Genomic DNA, 27,748 nt, shown 5'->3' with positions numbered 1-27,748 from the left:
GCGGGCTGTCATGTGTCTTTTACTGAGGAGTGGCTTTCATCAGGCCATTCTACCACAAACGCTGGTTTGGTGGAGTGCTGCAGAGATGGTTTTCCTTCTTGAAGGTTCCCCCATCTCCACAGAGGAACTCTGGAGCTCTGTCAGAGGGACCATCGGGTTCCTGGTCACCTCCTTGACCAAGGCCCATCTCCCCCGATTGCGCAGTTTGGCCAGGCGGCCAGCTCTAGGAAGAGTCTTGGTGATTCCAAACTTCTTCCATTTAAGAATGTTGGAGGCCACTGTGTTGTTCGGGACCTTCAATGCTGCAGATTTTTTTTGGTACCCTTCCCCTGATCTGTGCTTCGACACAATCCTGTCTCTGAGCTCTACGGACAATTCCTTCGACTTCATGGCTTGGTTTTTACTCTGACATGCACTGTCAACTGTGGGACCTTATATAGACAGGTGTGTGCCTTTCCAAATCATGTCCAATCAATTGAATTTACCACAGGTGGACTACAATCAAGTTGTTGAAACATCTCAAGGATGATCAATGGAAACAGGATGCACCTGAGCTCAATTTCGAGTAAAGGGTCTGAATACTTATGTAAATAAGTTATCTGTTTTTAAAAAAATTTGTAATACATTTGCAAACATTTCTCAAAACCTGTTTTTGCTTTGTCATTATGGGTTATTGTGTGTAGATTGATGAGAAATAACATCTATTTAATCAATTTTAGAATAAGGCACATTAACATAACAAAATGTGGAAAAGGGGAAGGGGTCTGAATACTTTCCCAATGCACTGTATAGCATTTAGCAAAAATAGCATGATTAGGCTATTTGTCTCTTGGAAATTAAACCATTAAGTGATAGATTTTAAACAAATACATGTCTTTGAACAATGCCATGCCATGATTCGATAGTAAAAAGCACCAATCGCTCCTAATTTCTTTACACAATAAAAGCTCATTTACCAACATTTCTGAAAATGGATTTTTAGCATTTTGGAATGAAACTCAATATCAACATACATGTAAGTATTTGATTGAGAATAATTTAATAGGTTGTGACAAGGTGTTTCAAAAGTTTTGAACAGACTGCATTTTGTGTGTACAAGGCACTGCACTATTTGAGCAGTGCTGCCAATCTTAAGCTCTCCTGCCAGGCACTCGTGACCTTGTGAAATGGTGGGTAGGGATGTGCACTAGCGACACTTACTTTCGTGAGCTCAGCTGCAACATTGGGATGAGGCAGACGCAGTGGGACGTGGCCTGACCTCTCCCTCCATGTCTGCTCTCAGTCTACCCTGGTTTATCCGGACTCCCCCTGAAGAAGAGGAAGATGGGGGAGAGTATGGGTGACCCTGGCCCAGCATGGTCTGCTGCTCAGTCTGTACAGCACACACCAATCATATTTGGGAATGGGAAAGGGGGATAGCTGCCTTAAGAATCACTGAAATAGAGGTCACCATCACAGTCACTGTGGAATTGATCAGTATGTACATTTGAGCTTCCCAGCAAAACGGGACAATGGAGTCCCCATACTATTCAGGGTCACAGTCAGAGCAGTAATGTTGTCTTTTTCAGATGATTGATTATTGATATGCAGTGTAATAAACTTAGCAACAAAAATAAATGTCCCTTTTTCAGGACCCTGTCTTTCAAAGATAATTCATAAAAATCCAAATAACTTCACATATCTTCATTGTAAAGGGTTTAAACACTGTTTCCCATGATTGTTCAATGAACTATAAACAATTAATGAACATGCACCTGTGGAACGGTCGTTAAGACACTAACAGCTAACAGACGGTAGGCAATTAAGGTCACAGTTATGAAAACTTAGGACACTAAAGAGGCCTTTCTACTGACTCTGAAAAACACCAAAAGAAAGATGCCCAGGGTCCCTGCTCATCTGTGTGAATGTGCCTTAGGCATGCTGCAAGGAGGCATGAGGACTGCAGATGTGGCCAGGGCAATAAATTGTCCGTACTGTGAGACGCCTAAAACAGCGCTACAGTGAGACAGGACGGACAGCTGACCATCCTCGCAGTGGCAGACCACGTGTAACAACACCTGCACAGGATCGGTACATCCGAATATCACACGTGCGGGACAAGTACAGGATGTCAACAACAACTGCACGAATAACACCAGGAACGGGCAATCCCTCCATCAGTGCTCTTCACTGATGCTCATCCTGACATGACCCTCCAGCATGACAATGCCACCAGCCATACTGCTCGTTCTGTGTGTGATTTCCTGCAAGACAGGAATGTCAGTGTTCTGCCATGGCCAGCGAAGAGCCCGGATCTCAATCCCATTGAGCATGTCTGGGACCTGTTAGATCGGAGGGTGAGGGCTAGGGCCATTCGCTCCAGAAATGTCCGGGAACTTGCAGGTGCCTTGTTGGAAGAGTGGGGTAACATCTCACAGCAAGAACTGGCAAATCTGGTGCAGTCCACGAGGAGGAGATGCACTGCAGTACTTAATGCAGCTGGTGGCCACACCAGATACTGACTGTTACTTTTGATTTTGACTCCCCCCCCCCTGTTCAGGGACACATTATTCAATTTCTGTTAGTCACATGTCTGGGGAACTTGTTCAGTTTATGTCTTAGTTGTTGAATCTTGTTCTGTTCATACAAATATTTACACATGTTAAGTTGCTGAAAATAAACGCAGTTGACAGTGAGAGGACGTTTATTTTTTTGCTGAGTTCATTAGGTTATTTAATTGTGTGCAGTAGAATGTGAAGGTAACAAATTGACATCAATTGATTTTACACTCAGCTGATTACCTTAGCTACAGGGACCATCTCATCATGAGAGCTGATTATTAGCTCCGCTCAATGCCTCAAGTACCTATTAGTGTGCTGATACAAATCCCAGAGATGACACACCCAAAACTGCAATGACTTGTTTCAAATTATCATTACTTCTTATTCCCGACGTCACTATCATAACTTGCAATGCACATTTAAAGAGCAAATATCAAAAACACATTTTTGAAATATTTTTAATTGTTCTTTAGCCAAGTGGGAACACCCAATGACTGCACTAACGGAGAGCTTTGTGTTCCCTAAGGGACAGCCACACATGTTCTACACATTTATAGCAGAGAGAGAGGGAGAGCTCAGATAGGGTGGGGGAGTCATACTCAAGAGATTCATTTAGTTTGTGATATTAATATGATTGCAGATTCCAAAAGCACAGATTAATCCTGTCCTGTCCTTTGTAGATATCATTGGCGACAGCTTGATGCAACAAGGCATTAAAATAGATTACTTTTATATGTCGCATTCTATCACAAGCTAGTTCGTTTCCATCTGAAAGCTCTTCAATCAGACCAAGTGTTTTGCTGTGGGTGGATTCTCTAGATTGAGTATACTATGATCTAGGAATTAAATCAGATTCACCGTGATAGACAACTTTTAGCCCTGTTGCTAAGCCCAGTTTTCCTCTGGTCTGCTGCGCTGCACAAAGTGGAGCTCATCACTGGGTTATTTTCTGTGTGCTCTGTCCAGCTGTTCTACAAGTACTTACGTACGCTCCCACACGTGGCTCCAGCCATCCAATGTGTGATTCCTCCACAGCAATCATCAATGAGAGGAGGGAACAGTTGCAGAGTGTTTTCAAAGAATAGGGTCAGCACTGCACATTCCATGCATGCAAGGAACCTATTTTGAGTATCAATGAACAGAGGAGTGTAAATGTGATGAGGTCAGGTCAGACGACAGTTCAGAGGTGACATTGAAATGCCTTGAGTTAAGGAGACCTTTTACCATAAGATAGTGATGTATGACTCACTACAATGTCATCCAGCTCATAAACCAGCTGGCTAACGAATAGGTGGACAGTGACGACTGACGAGCATTGAAAAAGGACTTTACAATGTATTACAATACCTCAATGTGACTCAGCACACCATGAGCAGACAAATTGCACCACAGGTGTGCTGTCATGTCATTGCACTCACTCACACATAACACACGACATTGTAGGTTCCCATAGCAACCAACACATTATTGGCTTCTTGCTGAAGTAAGCGGGGCACCAGTAGTGTTACAACAGAAGTTCAGCTGCATCTACCACAGTGATAAAGCGGTTAATATTAAACATGTACAGCCTCTGTACGAGACTCTTGAGCTCTAGTATACAATTGCCTTTTTAATTTACTTCAATGTATTAAAGCAAATTGCCTCACTTGCAGCCATCGTTGGCATGTATTTGTGAAATGGATGGGGCGTTAGGGGTTGGAGGCTGGGAAAGGAGTTCAGACCAGAGGTGATTTAAGGCCTCAGCCATTAGCATTTCTGTTTGAGGTCAACCCAATAACTGGGAGTTCTTGAGACAAAGTGGTAGGGGGGCTGAACCTGATGAACCAGGGCCAGGCAGGAAGTTGTCTTTCAGATGCCCTAAAGGGCTCCACACAGTCTACGCAACAGATCCGATGGAGCTTCTTTTGCGTAGCTCTCTACGTAGTTCTACCGAACGGAGCTGTGAAATCACTGTGGCGAGCCCTTACGGTCAGAAAAATCCCATTGCCACTCCTAGATGAGACACACACCAGAGAGCCCACCACAACACAGGTGTGTCCTCTCTATCGAAACGTTAAGTAATGTCGTGACTAGGTGACATTGATCACATTATGATCACATTTATGTTGCATGGAAATAGATACGTTGAATAGCTATTCTATATTTTTATTTTATTTGACCTTTATTTAACTAGGCAAGTCAGTTAAGAACAAATTCTTATTTTCAATGACGGCCTAGTGGGTTAACTGCCTGTTCTAGTGCAGAACGACAGATTTGTACCATGTCAGCTCAGGGATTTGAACTTGCAACCTTCCGGTTACTAGTCCAACGCTCTAACCACTAGGCTACCCTGCCGCCCCGGGTAGCGACCCTTTTGGAAACACATTACATTGTTGGTCTCATACTAGTGTAATAATGCTGTAATTACTACAGTAATAACATGGTTGCTACGTTTTACACGAGAAATTGCTCAGACAAGTGGAATAAGGAGCATACTAGTGTAATTACAGTGTTACTACACAGGTATGAGAGCAACTTCATGTAAAGTGCCACCCAATTGGATAGTTGACCAATATCCCTGATAAGCTCTATTATTTTATCATGGAACATGTACTTTGAGAGAATTCACCCTCTCAGCAAGGGATGTTCCTCTTTACCAAAATCAAGGTTGAAAATGTGAATTGCGATGCAAGTAAACTGGCAAGGTACTCCCATCTCTCACTCCCATCCTATGCTCAGCATTACGTCATGACTAAGATATTGGCTGTGTTTACCCTCAAGAGGAGGCACCCATTCTGTTGAGAAGTACGAGGGAGGCGCTTTTCACAAGACATTGGATTGTAGAGTAAGACTTAAACAGCCGTTAGACATCAGCAGTATGACATCTTTTCGATTACCCAAGAGGCCCTTCATGAAATTACTGTAAACTTTTTTTCTCTATGTGTCTTTGTCGCTCTCCTCCATCAAACTCAATTTACTCCACAGAAGGCTATGGTCTTTGTACTCTCACCAGTCCAATGTTAGAAACCAAACACTGACTGTGTTTGTGTATTCTCTTGGTCTTGGTTTTGTCACATCTCTCACTCCCATCCCAATGCTGTCAGATACAAGCTCTTCCAGATACCACAGCAATGTACGCTAAGTATACAACACATTAACGACACCTGCTCCATGACATAGACTGACCAGGTGAATCCAGTTGAAGGCTGTGATCCCTTATTGATGTCACGTGTTAAATTCACTTCAATCAGTGTAGATGAAGGGGAGGACATTGGTTAAAGAATGATTTTTGAGCCTTGAGACAATTGAGACTTGGATTGTGTATGTGTACCATTCAGAGATTGAACGGGCAAGACGAAAGATTGAAGTGCCTTTGAACAGGGTATGGTAGTAGGTGCCAGGCGCACCGGTTTGTGTGAACAACTGCAACTCTGCTGGGTTTTTTATGCTGAACCGTTTCCCACGTGTATCTAGAATGGTCCACCACTCAAAGGACATCCATCCAACTCCAACTGTGGGAAGCATTGGAGTCAACATGGACCAGAATCCCTGTGGAACACTTTCGACACCTTGTAGAGTCCATGCCCCGACAAAATGAGGCTTATCTGAGGGCAAAAGGGGGTGCAAATCAATATCAGGAAGGTGTTCCTAATGTTTGGAATACTCAGTTGTGTCCATCCCATGGCTATAAGGGCACAAGGCGAGACCCAGATGCAGACACGGGAGGCAGATGGTTTGAGTCTTTTGATATTTATTAGTATCCAAAAGGGTAGGCAAGAGAATGGTCATGGACAGGTAAAAGGTCAAAATCAGTTCACAGTCCAGGAGGTACAGAGTGGCAGGCAAGCTCGAGGTCAAGGCAGGCAGAATGGTCAGGCAGTCGGGTAGAGTCAAGAAACAGGCAAGGGTCAAAACCCGGGAGGACTAGCAAAAGAGAATAGAAAAAGCAGGAGCACAGGAAAAACACACTGGTTGACTTGAAACATTCAAGACGAACTGGCACAGAAAGGCAGGAAACACAGGGATAAATACCCCGGGAAAAATAAGCAACACCTGGAGAGGGGTGGAGACAATCACAAGGACAGGTGAAACAGATCAGGGCAATGTCTACATCCACCTTTCATAGTGTTTGGGACCTTTTAAGAGATTTACATCAGAACCTTTACTGAATGAAGGTGTTGCTCTTCGTTACCTTATTTCAAACAACACAAAGCACCAAAAATGCAACCTAAAAACTTACAGCAGTTGAATACATGGTGTCTTGGTGGAAATACCGTAATAAACACCTGGGCAGATTCTCAGCCAGATTTAACTCAATGCACCATCGCTATGTGTAACCACAATGAATTATATGCTCTGGTAAAAAATGAAGCTTAGAATATTCTACTGTGTTAAATTATTCAGCTTTAGTTCTGCCTTCAGAGCATCTGGGGCCAAGAAAAGCATGAGAGGGGATCCGAAAACACATTGGCTGTTTAGTTTGACACTGAAATGGACGATAGCATGAAAGCACTGATGGGTCATAATTACGTAAAGTTTGATATCTTGATCATGAGCTTGCCAAATTGATGTTTTTGATAGAGGATGCTTTTGAACGTGCAGTGTTGTCGTGTCTGCGATATGTACATAATGGGCAGCTATTTGAATCTGTTTCGTGTCAAATTGAATTTCGCCGTGGTTTTGTTGTTATAAGGGTCTCCAGCGTGGAGAGAGAGAAGAAGAAGAAGAAGAAGGAGAAAGTCTATTGTTTGGAGAGGTTTTTCGGAATTTCCTTAGGATGACCTAAATGCTCTGCCCTTGTAGGAAAAAAGGCTCACTCTTTCAAATGCCATCGGCCACAGGCCGATTGTTGACGGAGTGGATGGTCGTGGGGCTGGAACATAATAATAATAATAATAATGATTTTGAACACTGCAAATTGACCACAACTAAGCCCCAAAAAATACAAATAATTGAATACCTTGATTAAGTTGAGACAAAATCACGTCTCTTTTTTTATTCGTGGGGATACTTGTGAACCGATTCATTTTCCTAAATTAAACTCCTTTTTAATTTATTTTTACTAAAAACTTTGGAGTTTTGCCGACCCCCTGTTATAGGGTGTTATGGGGTGCAGTAGACTGTCCCACGTAAATCAAGTATATTTGGGCAAATTTAAGAGAAAATATACTTATCAAAATGACAGAAAGTAAATATACGTTTAGCCAGCCTTGACAAATTGACAAATCTGTTTGTTTATTTTTGCTTCCCTGTACCCACCATCTTCTCATTCATAGGTCATAGGTTGTACTGGCATACTATCTGGGTTTCCCAGCCACTTCCCTGCTCGGTGGGCCAGTCAAAGCACAAGGTGTATAGCCACTGAGCTGTGTACTTTGAAACTCCTCAGGCAGATGTTGCGCGGCTGTCAAAATGTCACTCTGATTTACCTCCAGACTCATCTGGAACGAGGCCTTTTCTCGCTAAACGATCCGGCTGGGAGACGCTAGCGGGACATGTTTATTATACAACAGTTGAGCAGATATCCCTACCTCCCCATCTCCTCCGCTCTGTTTGGAGGATACCTGACACCAGCACAGAAGGACTCTCACACTCACAAGAGGGCATTCATCCATCCTCAGAGAAACCATGTGGTGTCTGCTTTGTACCTTGATCATTGAAAACATGCAATAAAAGTCATGGTTGGAAGCCCCTCAATTTCTCATCAGTTATATTCCCTAGTTTTTCACTCCTTTCATATACTCTTAGAAGACTAGTCACTATCTAGAACCTACAATGGTTCTTCAGCTGTCCCCATAAGAGAACCCTTTGAATAACTATTTTTGGTTCCAAGTATAATACTTTTGGGATCCATGTAGAACCCTTTCCACAAAAAGGTTCTGCCTGGAACCAAAAAGGGTTCTTCTATGGGGACAGCCGAAGAACTCTTTTGGAAGCCTTATACCATAGGGTTTATATTACTTACAATATGCCAGGACAACCTATGACCTATATTATCTGCAAATAATATAGGGGAAAGGTTGAGCTATGCATGCCTACAGCACTATCTAGAGTAGGTGAGGATATGCTGATCAAGTTAAACCTAGTTGTGTTCTATGGTAATCAGTTCATGCTTCACTCAGTGCAGCGGAGGTGGTGTATTTCTGTCTGATCTGCACATTCTCTACTGCTGGGATATCGTTTGCACTAGACACAGATCTATAGATTGATTTCTGAGTCCAAGGCAGTGTCACGACTTCCGCCGAAGTCGGTTCCTCTCCTTGTTCGGGCGGCATTCGGCGGTCGACGTCACCGGTCTTCTAACCATCGTCGCTCTACCTTTCATTTTCCATTTGTTTTGTCTTGTTTTCCCACGTACCTGGTTTACATTTCCCTCATAACTTGTCGTGCATTTAACCCTCTGTTCCCCCCATGTCTGTGTGTGAAATTGTTTATTGTCAAGGTTGGCCAGCTTCCTGCTGGTTTGCGGCGGGTGTTGTTTTATTCCCCTGCTTTGTGGCAGCCGGTACTTTGTACTTTGTGACGCGGTTGCGTTCTATGCAAATGATTGCCTTAGTAAAGTGCTTTGTCCACTCATCTCTGCACTCCTGCGCCTGACTTCTATGCACCAGCTACACTCACTACACTCACCCCTTGACAGGCAGGTTTAGAACCAGCACCCTCCTCAGCACTTCTTGCTACATGTAGTCGAATGGCTACCCAGACTATTTGCATTGCCCCCTCCACACTACTGCCACTCTGTTGTCATCTCTGCATAGTTACTTTAATAATTCTACCTACATATACATACTACCTCAACTAACCGGTGCCCTGCACATTGACTCTGTACCGGCACCCCCCTGTATATATTGTTATTTTTTACTGCTGCTATTTAATTACTTGTTACTTTTATCTCTTATTTTTATCCATATTTTTTTTTAAACTGCACTGTTAGGGGCTCGTAAGTAAGCATTTCACTGTAAGGTCTACTACACCTGTTGTATTCGGCGCATGTGACTAATATGATTTGATTTGATTGACATAAGTTAGTCCTAAGTATTTCAAAAACTAAAAACATTGTATTTCACTGAACCTCAACTAAATCTTGTAATGAATAATGTGGAAATTAATGGAAGTTAATGAGACTGTGAAGAGACACACAGGCACAGACACACACATACACACACATATGAAAACATACGCACGATACACACACGTACACATGGATTTTGTGTTGAGTAGTGACCTGAGGGTACACACTTAATGTATTGTGAAATCTGCTGTGAAATGTATTGTAATGTTTTAAAATGGCATATAACTGCTTTTATGTTGCTGGACCCCAGGAAGAGTAGCTGCTGCCTTGGCAGGAACTAATGGAGGTCCATAATAAATACACGTACAGTAGAAGGACATGGAGGGAGAATATGTACATTTTCCTAATATACATCCCACTGGAATTGCATTTGTATTGACAAATGATGTACATTTACCCACTTTTACCTACTTAGAGTGTAAATTATGGCGTCATTATTATTATTTTGAAACCAGTTGCATTTCTCACCAATTAGGCTAAATCTTCTCTGAAACATCATGCCGAATTACCTTCCACCGCTATCCATACAGTTGTGTTTATTTTTGATAATCAGGCCTTATACAGAAGCAGTTGTAGTAGGACACCTGAAAAGCAGGTCTGGAATCAGTTAGACATAAGTGTGTGTATATGCATGCAAGTGTGTGTGTGTGTGTGCGGACTATGAAGAGTGCTAGAAACTCAGTTGGCTAACAGCTGTTGTCAGGCTGCTGCCCTGCACTGTGTGTCTGGGCACTTGGCCAGCTGGATGCAGTTGGAAAAGAGGGAGGGAGGATGAAGGAGGCCCCTCTCTCTCTCTTTCTTTCTCTCAATTTCCCTCTGACTGCTTGCTGTACTAGCTGATACATGGCATGATGGGGGAAGAAGTGGGCCATTCTCTCAAAAGGAGAGCCGCCCAGTCTCATTTTCCCTTCATCTACATGAATGTAGCCCTTTGAAAGGAATGTTTTGTGTGGCACTGAATCTTTGTGACAGTGAATGTAATGGGGCATCTCTTTGCCTTTTGTAGGTGTTGTTGATTGCGGCATAAATTGTGTCTGCTCTGCTTCGTTCACGCTGGCCCAATCAGTGTCCGCTTTCCGGAGAAACTCTGTTGATCCTGTCTGTCAGCATCACCACATTCTCTGATGTTTACAGATTCTATACATGCCACGATAACATACATACAACTAGGTATTGCATTGATTACATGCACAATGCACATGCACCTGTCCTATCATTGTTGTCATTTAAGGATGAAGTACTACATCTGAGTGCCTATGAGGCCAACCTTGAGATCTATTCTGGAACGTGTGCAACGGATTTCAAGTAGTTCTAATCAGACATGCAAAGAGACAAGAATCTCACTTGTACATTGTTTTAAATTAGCCTCGGTGTGGACTGTGGTATAGTATTAACATGCACTTGCTCAATAGTTGTTAGTTACTTAACTACAATTTGGTGTTTCTTTTTGCGCTAAATGTAAATCATGTTTTGAAAATGTGGTTTATTGCTCCAGTGACCTATTTCAACCGACTTAAAGAAAAACTCCACCCAAAAACGATCTTTTGGTATATGTTTCATTAGTCCATTGTTGATATAGTCGCCAAATGTGTTGCAGGTCAGCAGTCAAGTTTTCAAGATATATGACTTTCAAAATACAGAAATACAGCCGGTAAGATGCAAAACGCAAAGTTAATCAGGCCTTGCACTGTGAGGTATTGAGTCCTCTACTCCTGCCGTTCATGAAGGCATTTTACAGTATGTTTGTCTACAGAGCATGCATTGTGAAGGATGGGTTTCAACACAGACGTGCATGGTAATGCACCAATCGCGAACTCACTACTTGATAAACCGGGCAGATGATACTAGATGAAGATGTGTTTTCTTTTATGAATCAAAAGGTATGCTAACCCACTACTGTAGGTTCTTTACTCATAGGACCAGTATTTGGTGATTGCATGCATCGCTGAACCGCAACAGCATTGCAAGGAATGTGGTTGTAATACACCAATTGTAAACTCACTGCTTGATAAACCAGCAGATGATACAAGATGAAGATGTGTTTTCTTTTCTGAATCATCCTCCCTCTAGCCTCTTTACTCATAGGACCTGTATTTGGTGATTGCGTGCGTCTCTGAACTGCAACAGTGTTACAAGGAATGGGTTTGCCCGTCGTGTTTAAAACATTCTCCTTTTCTCTCATACCAGCAGAAATGATATTTCTGGCCCTGTAATCTTAGTATGAAAAGATGGGAAAATCAGAGAGGATGTGAAGGACGTTTTATGTGCAGACATTTCTTCCCTTCCCCTCACACTTGCTGTATTGAGGAGGCGGTGTGAGCCTAGCTATCGGGGCAGAGGTGGCAAGAGGAGGCTCTGATCTCATTTCTCATGGTGCCACAGGACCAGAGGTTCAACGCTTGGATTGGATTATTAGCCTCTTTTTTTTTTCCTTCATCACACAGGCTCTCACCGAGAGTGGGCTATGAAAGTCACACTGGAAGACACAACAATGTCATTAGAAAAAAGAGGAGCTTGTCAACGTACCCAGACTTCTTTCTAGAGGTGAAAAAAACCTGTTATAAGATGAATCGGGTACATTTTCGCTTTTTATTTTAATATATCCAAACCATTTGTGTTTTAAGGATTCAAATTACTATTAGTTTACAACTTGATAGTGTGGTCGCTGTATCTGACATATCAAAACTCTGCCTTTGCCTATAGAATACCATATTCTCACATAGGGTAATACATTGCTAGTGTGCTAATGCCTAAGATTATTTATTTCTATAAACTTGTAATGAACTTTAACATTGAGTTTTAAATTCCAGTTCTTGCTGCTCATATGTGTTATCGAAAAATCTCCATTGTGCAGTCATAAATTGGGGCCTAGTTCTCCTGTAAACACCCAGTCTGACATCTGCACTGAGGGTCTGAAAAATGTAAAGAGTCGTCTGGGGAAACAGAGGAATGTGACGAGAACAGGAAGTAAAAGCCTCTCCTGCAGAGAGGAGAAAAAAGTCCAGACACAAAAAATGAAAGCCTCTCTTTCCACTCAGTTCAGCTCCAGCTCATGTGCTCACTCAAGCAACATAGTTTCTGTATCGCATTGCACCTGTGAATTGAATATTTTTTTTGCTGCAATCCTTTTCTGGGGGTCGGGGGAGTCTGAAAATGTTTTCAACTTTATAGACACAGCCCACATAAAGGTAATTCCAAAATAAAGGAAACACCAACATAAAGTGTATTTTTTGTTTATTTATTTTACCCCCTTTTTCTCCCCAATTTCAATCTTGTCTCATCACTGCAAGTTCCCAACGGGTGGCGAAGGTGGAGTCATGCGTCCTTTGAAAACATGACCCGCCAAACCGCGCTTCTTAACACCCGCCCGCTCAACCCAGAAGTCAGCCACTCCAATGTATCACAGGAAACACCGTTCATCTGACAACCAAGGTCAGCCTGCAGGCGATTGGCCCGCCACAAGGAGTCACTAGAGCACAATGAGCCAAGTAAAGCTCCCCCGGCCAAACCCTCCCCTAAACCGGACAAAGCTGGGCCAATTGTGCACCGCCTTATGGGACTCCCGATCACGGCCGTTTGTGATACAGACCAGGATAAAACTGGGGTCTGTAGTGACACCTCTAGCACTGCGATGCAGTGCCTTAGACTGCTGCGCCACTCGGGAGGCCCCAAACATAAAGTGTCTTAATAGGGCGTTGGGACACCACGAACCTGAACAACTTCAATGCACCTTGACATAGATTCTACAAGTGTCTGGGACTCTATTGGAGGGATGCAACACCATTCTTCCATGAGAAATTTCATAATTTGGTGTTTTGTTGATGGTGGTGGAAAACGCTGTCTCAGGCGCTGCTCCAGAATCTCCCATAAGTGTTCAATTGGGTTGAGATCTGTTGACTGAGACGGCCATGGCATATGGTTTACATCATTGTCAAGCTCATCAAACCATTCAGTTACAATGGATGGGGGCATTGTCATCCTTTTGGAGCATTGCCATGGTTGCCAAAATAATGGCCTGCCCAGCATTTTTATACATAACCCTAAGCATGATGGGATGCTAATTGTTTAATTAACTCAGGAACCACACCTGTGTGGAAGCACCTGTTTTCAATATACTTTGTATCCCTCATTTACACAAGTGTTTCCATTATTTTGGCAGTTACCTGTATCTGGCTGTTTGGCCTGTCAGTCACTTATGGAAGAGAAATGGCCCCCTCCTCTGCTTTCTGCCGGAATGTGTAGAACATTCCAGGCAGAAGGACCACTCTGCTAGGATGTAGGGAAAGAGGATACTCAATCTATGGCTCTTTTTGTGGTGGATAAATGTTTATTTCTTCACTTATTGTTGGCGGAAAATGATCTTGTGTTGTTGGGACTTGATTTTATTTGGACTATTAGAATTCAGGATTCTAAACTATTCTAGGGCTTCTCCACTTCAGAGATATGTATGGATTGAATAGTGAAGTACGGTACCTTCATTGAAACATTTGATTCTTTAGCACTCATTATGAAGAAACTTTTGTGGCTGTTGATAGGTCGAGCAGGAGCATTGTTTGGTTATTTCCATGTCTCACCTTAGGATGAATACACATAAAGTAAACCTTTATAGAGCCCTTTTCAGAGCTCAACATTACCAATAGGATTTAAACACAATAGTGGGGGATGTTGAAGGAAATCATTATACTGTATATTGTTAAACACTACATATGTTTTGTAAGTGCGAAGGCACCACACTATTCAGTTAATTGATGTATCTGCTGTTGCCAGTTATGTAAATGACTTACATTTATATTGCCATATCCTTAATGAGATTGTGAGCGATTGATTGACTTCAACAATACTGTAGTTTCTGGTTGACCTGTTTTACGTACAGTTAATGATTTCTTGGGTTATTCAAGGAAATTCTCACTCAGATGCCGACATCAACTTGCACGAATTAGTCAGAAAAGACATCTGCATTGACATTTTGCAACTGCTTGTAATGAACTCAATACAATTGAATGACATCTCTCATTGAGTATTTTATACTGTCAGGTTAATAATAAACTACACAGACTGCACTGGAACACATTTACCACTAGAGCCACAAACAGCAACAAAGTGTATACCCTACGTAACGATCTGGGTGTCGTGGGTGTGAAGTCAGGCGCAGGAAACAGAGAGTTGAATATAGTGCTCTTTTAATGCACACACGGTGAACAACGGCCACCCCACGAAACACTGGGTGCTCAAACAAAATGCCCCAGACGCGGGAACGAAAACAGTCCAGCAAAATCCACGAACAGAAACAAACACGTTTGTCTCCAACATACACAAATGTTACAATAATTAATCCCTGCTGACTAATAAAGCCCAACTAATTACCACAAACTCATAACAGGTGTAACCAATAAACACACAAGGAGGGGGAGGAAAGAATCAGTGGCAGCTAGCAGGCCAGCGACGACAACCGCCGAGCGCCACCCGAACGGGAAGGGGAGCCACCTTCGGTCGGAGTCTTGACACCCTGCCACTGTTTTTTGGCAAACAGCTGAGGGATGGGGCTGGGGTAAATGTAACCACTCTCGATCAAATTCATAGACAGAGCTATGGATACAAGGACTGACCATGCATGATATCAAAATGATTGTTTTAACCATGTTTTGAGGCTTTTGAATTATTTATTTTTTTCTTCAAATAATTAAAGTTAAACATGCTTATATTCTGGGTTCTGATGGGGTAAGCTCATGCAGCCTTTATAAGTTTATATTCTCCAAGAATCAATGGGTAATTATCATTCATTTAAAAATGACAAAAATGTATGTAGCAAAGACAGATAGCCCCTTTTTAAAATAAGACTCAAGGTTATGATTTAAAGGAGGGGGTATGGGGGAGGGGGTGGAGAAGATGGAGTCTATCCACAGGTGGTCTGTAATTCCACACAGTAATTACCAAGCAGTACATTGTGTGGATTCGGACCACTCAGTCACTCTGGAAGGGCGAGAAAAGGGCGAGCGATGTGGAAAACAGACCGGTAGCGTGATGTCCCGTTGAGACTGAGACCATCCCCAGACACTTAAAAACACAGAGGAAGCACTGTTATTGTGCATTGTCAAAGGGCCTTTTCACAAGCACTATTAAGTGACGCTAATGAAAGTGGTGGCAAATGGACACACTTTCATTCAATTCAAATGCCATTGTGTTTAAAAGGCAGGTGCATCAACCGTTTTACCTTAAAAGAAGAGTTGTTAGGTAGCCAGGAGTTTCAAGCGAAAGGTTAGAATGGTAACATTCTTTGTAGTGCATTATCAGAGGATGACTGAACAATCAAAACTAAGATCACAGCTGCACAATTTATTTGATTTGTTGAGAAATAGGGATTGGCAGTGTACTAATGGACATACTTTATGTCCTAAATCAGATGATTTTGATGAAGCTTTCTGTTTGTTGTTGCCAAGCAAAGTGGACTCATGTTGTGTCTACTTGTTTCTGTCTCCTCAGATGCAATGGCAACTCCCTCTCCGGCAAAGAGCATGGGTGACCCTGGCATCACCCCACTGTCACCCTCACACATTCAGGTAAGAAACCCACCATGGAATATCCTGCATGGAGATGGATCCATAAGAGCCGTATGAAGTCTGTATAAACAACTCCATTACTGTGGAATGAGAGATTGTTATGAGAGATTCACCACACAGTCCTTTTTAAGTCGTTAAACTAGCCACCAGCTTTTCCATCCAGAATAAATGGCACATCTCCTTGAACGTTGTTGACTCCAGTTTTCTGTCCTCCCCACCTCAGCAAAATGACACGGACTCGAATGCCCACACGGGACCTTCGTTCATCGTGGTGGTTGCTGTCGACTTTGGCACCACTTCCAGCGGCTACGCTTACGCCTTCACTAAGGAGCCAGAATGCATTCACACCATGAGGTGAGCCAAGTCAACGCTGAAATGCAGTTGCTGGGAGCAGGAGGAGAGAGAGAGAGAGAGAAAGAGATCGAGATAGATTGAGGGAGTCATGGGGCGGTGCACTCAGGTCAGGTTGTTCTGTAGCAGAGTCTTATTGAATATTCCCTGGCAGGTGATGCAGGAGACATTGAATGCATGGTGCTGCTTTCTGTTCTTATTTAGGTCTTATTTAGGCGTAACCATAACAGAAGGGTTGTTGATAGCCAGGTAAAAGGTGTTTATCAAATGATTGCTCCTCTATTTCATTGTCATCCTTTTGGGGCATAGCCATGGTTGCCAAAATAATGGAAAACATAATGGCCTGCCCAGCATTTTTATACATAACCCTAAGCGTGATGGGATGCTAATTGTTTAATTAACTCAGGAACCACACCTGTGTGGAAGCACCTGCTTTCAAAATATTTTGTATCCCTCATTTACAAGTGTTTCCATTATTTTGGCAGTTACCTGCATCTGTGGCGGCAGGTAGCCTAGTGGTTAGAGCGTTGGCCTAGTAACCGAAAGGTTGCAAGATCGAATCCCTGAGCTGACAAGGTAAAAATCTGTTGTTCTGAACAAGGCAGTTAACCCACTGTTCCTGGGCTGTCATTGAAAATAAGAATTTGTTCTTAAATGACTTACCTAATTAAAATAAATCTGGCTGTTTGGCCTGTCAGTTACTTATGGAAGAGAAATGGCCCCCTCCTCTGCTTTCTGCCAGAATGTGTGTAGAACGTTCCAGGCAGAAGGACCACTCTGCTAGGATGTAGGGAAAGAGGATACTCAATCTATGGCTCTTTTTGTGGTGGATAAATGTTTATTTCTTCACTTATTGTTGGCAGAAAATGATCTTGTGTTGTTGGGACTTGATTTTATTTGGACTATTAGAATTCAGGATTCTAAACTATTCTAGGGCTTCTCCACTTCAGAGATATGTATGGATTGAATAGTGAAGTACGGTACCTTCATTGAAACATTTGATTCTTTAGCACTCATTATGAAGAAACTTTTGTGGCTGTTGATAGGTTGAGCAGGAGCATTGTTTGGTTATTTCCATGTCTCAAATGGAGATATAAAGGGCCATGGAGGCTTCTAACTGGATTCCAATGACTGTCCTTAAAGGTCAGAAGAAACAGTGTTTGCTCCCTCTCTCATCAATGCCTCATTGACAGTCATCATGTCATGGCCCCAGCAGTGTAATGCTCTTGTTAGCACTGGTAGGAGGAGCTAGTTCATTTAGCTGAGGAACCAGCGAGACTGCCATCCTGAGATCTGTACGATCCTCTGACCCATAAAACACACAGGTCAACTCTTTTCCCTGTGTGTGTCAGGCACCAGGGCCAACCTCCATTTCGACCATAATCTGCATTTTCCCGCTTGCAAAATTTCAACAGAAAATGGGTAACACTTTGTAACATCAGAAAATCTGTCAAAGGTGAAACTCGTCAATTCTGTAATAGTAAAAAAAAAAAAAATGTTTGTCGGTTAGACTACTAGGTAGAACAGTTATACTAGCACCTACACTGAAATGTAGCAATTATGTGCTTAATAACACATCTTTCTGTGTCTTGGTCATTTTTCTGAGAATCAAGTTGTTTTGTAGGAGTGCTAGATAAAATGGAGTATTATTAATGTCACATCCTTAGGGTGATGAGACACAGACTGGGAGAATTGTCTATTGGGGAAACCTCTCCTGTCATGGGTCATTAACTCCAGACATCAGGTAACAGTTTAGTAAGATATTTTTACTGGTGCTGCCAGACCTTGCAGTGAAAACAGCCGGAGCCCCACGATGATTTACTTTGGATTGAACCATCTGCTCTCTAAATCCTTACAGAAACGATAATAAGCCCTCCGAATGGATCTGTAAAGTTTGCCCATACCCCGAGGGAACTGTTTTGGGCTGTTTTAATGTTTTAGTTCTCTTATGATAGAGATTTCAGTGTAGAACACTTCTTTGAATAGAAGAGGAATACATTGCTGTATTGATAGTGAGCATTAGAGATGAAAACAGCTATTCGGCCATGGCTGCCAGTTCCTCTGGAAATTGCCAACACTCTGACAATATTTTTTATTGTGTGTATATTTTTTAGATATAATTTCTGTTCTTGCTACATTTTGCAGTAAGCCACCCTTTTAGTACTATGTAGGCTACCGTGCATTAAGGCTTTTAGTTGGTGATTGCCAGAGGTCTGAATATAAGCTTGTCTGGCCTCCCACTGCACTAAATGCCTGTCTTACAGACTACGCACAGTGAAAATAAATGCATCATTTACAGACCTTCACTCCTTAGAGCTATTTTCAGTGAGGCATATTTCATTCCATCTATGGTCGTGTTATACAGTAGGCTAGCTATTTTTCACCCGTCATGTTCTTACATGTTAACCAGTTTAGCCATACTGTGGAGTTATTTGCATTCATCAACAGTTTGAATCACAACCATGTTTTAAGTCCTGTTACGACGACTTACTGTCACATTGTCAGTTAGCCTCAATGTGACAGTTACAACGACTATGAGTTTTGAATAAATAGGCTACAGGTTTAGATTTTTGGATTGTATCAAATGACCATATTAATTAGGGTATATGTTTTAACCCAACATAGATCATTAAAAAAGATTAGGGAGTTATATAGCGTGATCATGCTGTGATGTGATTAGGAGAATAATTATCCCTCTATTATCCATCTATTAAGTGAACATACCATACTCCGTCTATAGTGCTGTGGACATACCATACTCCGTCTATAGGGCTGTGGACATACCATACTCCATCTATAGGGCTGTGGACATACCATACTCCGTCTATAGGGCTGTGGACATACCATACTCCGTCTATAGGGCTGTGGACATACCATACTCCATCTATAGGGCTGTGGACATACCATACTCCGTCTATAGGGCTGTGGACATACCATACTCCGTCTATAGTGCTGTGGACATACCATACTCCGTCTATAGGGCTGTGGACATACCATACTCCATCTATAGGGCTGTGGACATACCATACTCCGTCTATAGGGCTGTGGACATACCATACTCCGTCTATAGGGCTGTGGACATACCATACTCCGTCTATAGGGCTGTGGACATACCATACTCCATCTATAGGGCTGTGGACATGCCATACTCCGTCTATAGGGCTGTGGACATGCCATACTCCGTCTATAGGGCTGTGGACATGCCATACTCCGTCTATAGGGCTGTGGACATGCCATACTCCGTCTATAGGGCTGTGGACATACCATACTCCGTCTATAGGGCTGTGGACATACCACACTCCGTCTATAGGGCTGTGGACATACCATACTCCGTCTATAGGGCTGTGGACATACCACACTCCGTCTATAGGGCTGTGGACATACCACACTCCGTCTATAGGGCTGTGGACATACCACACTCCGTCTATAGGGCTGTGGACATACCATACTCCGTCTATAGGGCTGTGGACATACCACACTCCGTCTATAGGGCTGTGGACATACCACACTCCGTCTATAGGGCTGTGGACATACCATACTCCATCTATAGAGCTGTGGACATACCATCCAGCATGATGATGACAATGACAATGATGATAAAGGGCTGTTGAATGATAAACACAGATTGTGCAAAAAAGAGCCTAAAGTCATATTTCTAATGTTAAAGTTTGTGAGAAACAAATGTGTACTCAGGGCACCATATATGATTCTTAATTTAGATTAGCAGTAAGCATCCAGTGGTTTCCCCCAAATCTTCCAAATGAGTCCCTCACAGCAGGCTTATCCACCAGTGAGACTGACCAATAATCTCATCAGTGCACTTAGCAAACATATTCTCATCTTCAAGGGAACCAAACTAATTATAGTAACTAATCCTTAATTTCTCCAGAACTAGTGTAGCACAATTAGTGTGTCGGTCATGTTGTGTCTCTTTGTTTTTATTCATTTTAAATTTTTAATTGAACTTTTTATTTAACTAGGCAAATCAGTTAAGAACAAATTCTTATTTACAATGATGACCTACTAGAAGGCAAAAGGCCTCCTGCGGAGACGGGGAGCGACCCAGGACGTGTGCTTTGGGGACCTTTAACAGAATGTGACTGGCAGAACGGATGTTGTATTTTGAGGATGAGGGCTGCAGTAGGTATCTTAGATAGGGGGAAGTGAGGCCTAAGAGGGTTTTTGTTAACAATAGCTGGTGCGCAATCTCTAATATTAAGGAAGTCTCGAGGTTCTGCTCGCTTGAGTTAGAATACCTCATAAACTGTAGACCATACCAAGAGAGTTTCATCTATATTTTTTTGTATCTGCCTATTTACCACCACAAACTGATGCTGGCACTAAGACCGCACTGAACGAGCTGTATAGGGCAATGAGCAAACAAGAAAATGCTCCTACTGGGCTGTGATTTTAATGTAGGAAAACTGAAATCCGTTTTGCCTCATTTCTACCAGCATGTGCATCTAGAAGCGAAGGAACTCTACATCTCCTTTACTCCACATACATAAATGCATACAAAGCTCTTCCTCGGCCTCCATTTGGCAAATCTGACCATAACTCTATCCTCCTGATTCCTGCATAAAAACAAAAGCTCAAACAGGAAGTACCAGTGACTCGCTCAATACGGAAGTGGTCCACTGAAGTGGATGCTAAGTTACAGGACTGTTTCACTAGCATAGACTGGAATATGTTCCGGGATTCATCCGATGGCATTGAGAAGTTTACTACATCAGTCACCAGCTTCATTAATAAGTGCATCAATGACGTCGTCCACACAGGGACCGTAAGTACATATCTCAACCAGAAGCCATGGATTACAGGCAACATCCACACTGAACTAAAGGCTAGAGCTACCTCTTTCAAGAAGCGGGACACTAATCGCTAAGTTTATAAGAAATCCCACTATGACCTCTGACGATCCATCAAACAGGCAAAGCATCAATAGAGGACTAAGCCTGAACCCTACTAAGTCGGATTGGAAACTCGTCGGATGTGGCAGGGCTTTCAAACTGTCATGGATTACAAAGGGAAACCCACACGCAAGCTGCCCTGTGACGTGACCCTACCAGATGAGCTAAATGACTTCTATGCTTGCTTCAAGGTAAACAACACTGAATCATGCATGAGCACACCAGCTGTTCCAGACGACTTTGTGATCACGCACTCTGTAGCTGATGTGAGTAAGACCTTTAAACAGATTAACATTCACAAGGCCGCAGGACCAGACGGATTACCAGGACGCGTACTCCGAGCATGCGCTGACCAGCTGGCAAGTGTCTTTTCCCTGATATTTTCAACCTCTCCCTGACCCAGTCTGTAATACCCACGTTTCAAGTAGACCATCATTGTCCCTGTGCCCAAGAACGCCAAGGTAACCTGTCTAAATGACTATCACCCCGTAGCACTCACATTTGTAGCCATGAAATGCTTTGAAATGGCTCACATCAACACCATCATCCCAGACACCCTGGACCCACTCCAAATTGCATACACCCCCAACAGATCCACAGATGACGCAATCTCTATTGCACTCCACACTGCCCTCTCCCACCTGGACAAGAGGAACACCTATGTGAGAATGCTATTAATTGAGTACAGCTCAGTGTTCAACTCATCACTCTAACTAAGCTCATTACTAAGCCAAGGACCCTGGGACTGAACACCTCCTTCTGCAACTGGATCCTGGACTTCTTGACTGACCGCACCCAGGTGGTGAGAGTAGACAACAACACATCTGTCACGCTGACCCTCAACACGGGGGCCCCTCAGGGGCGCCTGCTTAGTCACTTCCGGTTCTCCTTGTTCACCCACGACTGCGTGGCCACACACAACTCCGACTCAACGGTAGTAAGCCTGATAGCCAATGACGATGAGACAGCCTATAGGGAAGAGGTCAGAGACCTGGCAGTGTGGTGCCAGGACAACAACCTCTCCCTCAATGTTAGCAAGGCAAAGGAGCTGATCGTGGACTACAGGAAACTGAGGACCGAGCACGCCCCCATCCACATTGACAGGGCTGTAGTGGAGCGGGTTGAGAGATTCAAGTTCCTCTGTGTTCACATCACTAAGGATCTATCATGGTCCACACACAACAACACAATCGTGAAGAGGGCACGATAACACCTCTTCCCATTCAGGATTCTGTAAAGATTTGGCATGGGCTCTCAGATCCTCAAAAAAGTATACAGCTGCACCATTGAGAGCATCTTGACTGGCTGCATCACCGCTTGGTATGGCAACTGCTTGGCATAAGGCACTACAGAGGGTAGTGTGTACGGCCCAGTACATAACTGGGGCTGAGCTGCCTGTCATACCACACGGCACCAAGTCTGGAACCAAAAGGACCCTGAACAGCTTCTACCCCCAAGCCATAAGACTGATAAATAGTTAGTCCGGGTAGCTTTTTGGTTAACTATTTAACTATCTGCTACTGTTTATTATCTATCCTGTTGCCTCGTCACTTTATTTCCAGTTAAATGTACATATCTACCTCAATTACCTCGTACCCCTCGACTCAGCACTGGTATCCCGTGTATATAGTCAAGTTATCACTACTCATTGTGTATTTATTATTACTTGTATTATTATGTGTTATTGCTTTTGTATTATTTCTCTCTTTTCTTTCTCTCTGCATTGTTGGGAAGGGCCTGTAAGTAAGGATTTCACTGTTCGTCCACACCTGTTGTTTATGAAGCATGTGACAAATAAAATTGGATTTGATTTGACTTGAGGTTCAGAAAGCCATTAATGACTGACAACGAGGGACTGATGAGGACACACTACTTTAGTTTGTGTGATTGACCTTAGATGTGTCTGTTGTCTGCAGACATTTTTGTTAAGGTTTGTAATGTTGCCAGGATACATTAAAGCTTTTAAATGCATTCTGCCTTATTCAGACATATTGAGCCATTTGACATAAATAGGGGAAATGCACTGCAGGGAACTGTCTGGTGGTTTCAACAGATTAAAGATAGATGAAACTAAGATAAAAAGTAAATAGATGAAAGATAGAGGCTCACCCACAACCAAATTGGAGAATGTCCCCCTAATAAAGCACAAGATGCCGAAATATGCTCTTTGTAAAATAATTGATCAATTAGCTGCCATAACTCAGTTGTTCATTGGTTTAAATGTTTTGTGGTCTTTCCTAGACGCTGGGAGGGCGGCGACCCCGGAGTATCCAATCAGAAGACGCCTACCACCATCCTCCTGACCCCGGACAGGAAGTTCCATAGTTTCGGCTACGCAGCACGTGACTTTTACCATGACCTGGATCCAACCGAGTCCAAGCACTGGCTCTACCTGGAGAAGTTCAAAATGAAACTCCACACCACTGCGGTAAAGACACACACACACACACACACACACACACACACACACACACACACACACACACACACACACACACACACACTTCCCTTATTACTGTCTGCCCTTGTGCAGGGCTGGCAGCTTGGCTGCCCTGAGATGACTTTGCAGCAAGCTCTTGAAGTTCTGTGTTCTGTGCAAAGTAGGAGGTAACACAGCCAGTAACTATTTGCTCAGGCTAGTGTTATTGCACATATTTCACCATAGAATTATGACTGGACATGATTTGGATAAGGCTATTCAAGTATGTTGGCTCAATCTGTCTTAGTGTTTATCAGTAGATGTCTGTTTGGTGTTTCAATTAAAATCTTACGATAACATGGAACGTTTGTTTTCTCTGTCATCATTTCTTTCCCCCAATCAGAATCTCTCCATAGACACAGAACTCCATGCAGCCAATGGGAAGCGAGTAAAAGCTATTGATATTTTTGCATATGCTCTGGCGTTCTTCAAGGAACAAGCACTTAAGGTAAAGTATTAACAGGTTCTACTGCACGGTATATATTTTATGCAAAACGATACACTGAGTGTACAAAACATTAGGAACACCTTCCTAATATTGAGTTGCACCCACTTTTGCCCTCAGAACAGTACTCAATTCATCAGGGCATGGACTCTACAATGTGTTGAAAGCGTTCCACGGTGATGCTGGCCCATGTTGATTCCAATGCTTCCCACAGTTGTGTCAAGTTGGCTGTATGTACTTTGGGTGGTGGACCATTCTTGATGCACAAGGGAAACTGTTGAGCGTGAGAAACCCAGCAGTGTTGCAGTTCTTGACACACTCAAACTGGTGCACCTGGCACCTACTACCATACCCTGTTCAAAGGAACTTCAATATTTTGTCTTGCCCATTCACCCTCTGAATGGCACACATACACCATCTCTCAATTGTCTCAAGACTTAGAAATCCTTCTTTAACCTGTCTCCTCCACTTCATCTACACTGATTGAAGCTGATTTAACAAGTGACATCAATAAGGGATCATAGCTTAGCTCATGTTTTGTACACTCAGTGTATATTGAATACATGTATCTGTTATGAATTAGAAATAGCTCTTAATACTCAGTGATAGTGCTGATGTTATGGTGTGTCAGGGAAAACAGATACCATGTTTGATGTGATCCCGTGCAGGAGTTAAGTGACCAGGCGGGTGCAGAGTTTGACAACACAAACATCAGATGGGTCATCACAGTGCCAGCCATCTGGAAAATGCCAGCCAAGCAGTTCATGAGGGAGGCAGCCTACAAGGTGGGTGGGCCCCTGTCAATCAACACGCGCCCATGTTCACTCGTATGCAATCACACAGAGAGGCACATACGCTCATGCATATACACACACAGACACACAGTCAAATATTCAATTCGAAAAACTGTCTGTCTGCCGTATTCTGCTCTCAACATTTCAAACGACAATGTTGTTGCAGATCAAACCATCTATCCCCCTCAGTGTAAATGATGCTCCCGCATAGTCTCACCACTGGCTCTTAACAGGAAAGCCATCTGTCGTTTGACAAAGGTACTGCAGGTACTTGGGAGAGAAAGTGATGACGGGGAAAGATTAGCTTTGTCGCTGCTGTGATATATTGCAGATAGGAGAGAGGTGGGTGACTGCTCTGGGGCTGCAGTGGAAGACCACCATCCTCCCTCTCTCCTGCATGGGGGCAGACCACACTCGTCCCTCTCTCCTGCATGGAGGCAGACCACACTCGTCCCTCTCTCCTGCATGGAGGCAGACCACACTCGTCCCTCTCTCCTGCATGGAGGCAGACCACACTCCTCCCTCTCTCCTGCATGGAGGCAGACCACACTCCTCCCTCTCTCCTGCATGGGGACAGACCACACTCCTCCCTCTCTCCTGCATGGGGACAGACCACACTCCTCCCTCTCTCCTGCATGGGGGAAGACCACACTCCTCCCTCTCTCCTGCATGGGGGAAGACCACACTCCTCCCTCTCTCCTGCATGGGGCAGACCACACTCCTCCCTCTCTCCTGCATGGGGACAGACCACACTCCTCCCTCTCTCCTGCATGGGGACAGACCACACTCCTCCCTCTCTCCTGCATGGGGACAGACCACACTCCTCCCTCTCTCCTGCATGGGGACAGACCACACTCCTCCCTCTCTCCTGCATGGGGACAGACCACACTCCTCCCTCCTCCCTCTCTCCTGCATGGGGACAGACCACACTCCTCCCTCTCTCCTGCATGGGGGCAGACCACACTCCTCCCTATCTCCTGCATGGGGGCAGACCACACTCCTCACTTTCTCCTGCATGGGGGCAGACCACCCTCCTCCCTCTCTCCTGCATGGGGGCAGACCATACTCCTCCCTCTCTCCTGCATGGGGGCAGACCACACTCGTCCCTCTCTCCTGCATGGAGGCAGACCACACTCGTCCCTCTCTCCTGCATGGAGGCAGACCACACTCGTCCCTCTCTCCTGCATGGAGGCAGACCACACTCCTCCCTCTCTCCTGCATGGAGGCAGACCACACTCCTCCCTCTCTCCTGCATGGGGACAGACCACACTCCTCCCTCTCTCCTGCATGGGGACAGACCACACTCCTCCCTCTCTCCTGCATGGGGGAAGACCACACTCCTCCCTCTCTCCTGCATGGGGGAAGACCACACTCCTCCCTCTCTCCTGCATGGGGCAGACCACACTCCTCCCTCTCTCCTGCATGGGGACAGACCACACTCCTCCCTCTCTCCTGCATGGGGACAGACCACACTCCTCCCTCTCTCCTGCATGGGGACAGACCACACTCCTCCCTCTCTCCTGCATGGGGACAGACCACACTCCTCCCTCTCTCCTGCATGGGGACAGACCACACTCCTCCCTCCTCCCTCTCTCCTGCATGGGGACAGACCACACTCCTCCCTCTCTCCTGCATGGGGGCAGACCACACTCCTCCCTATCTCCTGCATGGGGGCAGACCACACTCCTCACTTTCTCCTGCATGGGGGCAGACCACCCTCCTCCCTCTCTCCTGCATGGGGGCAGACCATACTCCTCCCTCTCTCCTGCATGGGGGCAGACCACCCTCCTCCCTCTCTCCTGCATGGGGGCAGACCACCCTCCTCCCTCTCTCCTGCACGGGGGCAGACAGACTGGTCCCACCGGGCAAAAACTGGTTGAATCAACGTTTCCACGTCATTTCAACAACAAAAATGATACTTGATGACGTTAAAACAACTTGGGAAACTGATTGGATTTGCAAAAAGTCATCAACGTAAGGGAAAATGTATGCACTCACTGGATAAGAGCATCTGCTAAATGAGTTTGGTATTTTTTTTAACCCAACTTCTAACCTAAATCCAATGACATGGTGACATGTTTTGTTGATTTCACATTGAATTCACGTTAGTGGACTGCAAATGTAAATCAGAGCTAGACTTTGAAATGACGTCTGGGCCCAGTGGAATGGGTGTGTCAGTCTGTCTGAGGCTGAAGCACCGGACAGAGACACCGCCCTCCCCTCTGCAGTGAACAAAGAAGATGAGCTGGGGAGAGAAAGGGAGGGGGGAGAGAGAGGGAGAAGGGAGGGGGGAGAGAGAGGGAGAAGGGAGGAGGGAGAGAGAGGGAGAAGGAAGGGGGGAGAGAGAGGGAGAAGGGAGTGGGGAGAGAGAGGGAGAAGGAAGGGGGGAGGGAGAAGGGAGGGGGGAGAGAGGGAGAAGGAAGGGGGAGAGAGAGGGAGAAGGGAGGGGGGAGAGATATAGAGGGAGATGGCGAAGGAGAGATGTGAGACGGAAAGGAGAGAGGCTTTGTAGATGGCTTGACCACTTGATATCTGCAGTGGGGATTGAGGTACAGTAAGAGGGGGAGGATGTTCGGGGGGATGACAGTGGTGGTGGGGGAGGCTGCGTATCTGCAGTGACT

At 44.2% G+C, this 27,748-nt stretch overlaps 1 protein-coding gene across 2 annotated transcripts in view; it reads left to right on the top strand.

Annotated features, from left to right (window-relative positions):
- The window catches only part of LOC110528078 (heat shock 70 kDa protein 12A), a 47,836-nt gene that overhangs the window by 3,401 nt on the left and 16,687 nt on the right, over nucleotides 1-27,748 (top strand). For both annotated transcript variants that reach the window (XM_036983878.1, XM_036983876.1), the window contains exons 2-6: nucleotides 16,072-16,148; nucleotides 16,372-16,502; nucleotides 23,651-23,837; nucleotides 24,232-24,336; nucleotides 25,002-25,118. In XM_036983878.1, coding sequence (XP_036839773.1) covers nucleotides 16,072-16,148; nucleotides 16,372-16,502; nucleotides 23,651-23,837; nucleotides 24,232-24,336; nucleotides 25,002-25,118 — 617 coding nt within the window. The remainder of the gene's footprint in view (nucleotides 1-16,071; nucleotides 16,149-16,371; nucleotides 16,503-23,650; nucleotides 23,838-24,231; nucleotides 24,337-25,001; nucleotides 25,119-27,748) is intronic.

Source organism: Oncorhynchus mykiss, chromosome 1 (assembly GCF_013265735.2).
Source record: "Oncorhynchus mykiss isolate Arlee chromosome 1, USDA_OmykA_1.1, whole genome shotgun sequence".
NCBI lineage: Eukaryota > Metazoa > Chordata > Actinopteri > Salmoniformes > Salmonidae > Oncorhynchus > Oncorhynchus mykiss.
The sequence above is the reverse complement of the archived record's forward strand: the minus strand, read 5'-3'. Positions and strand labels throughout refer to the sequence as shown.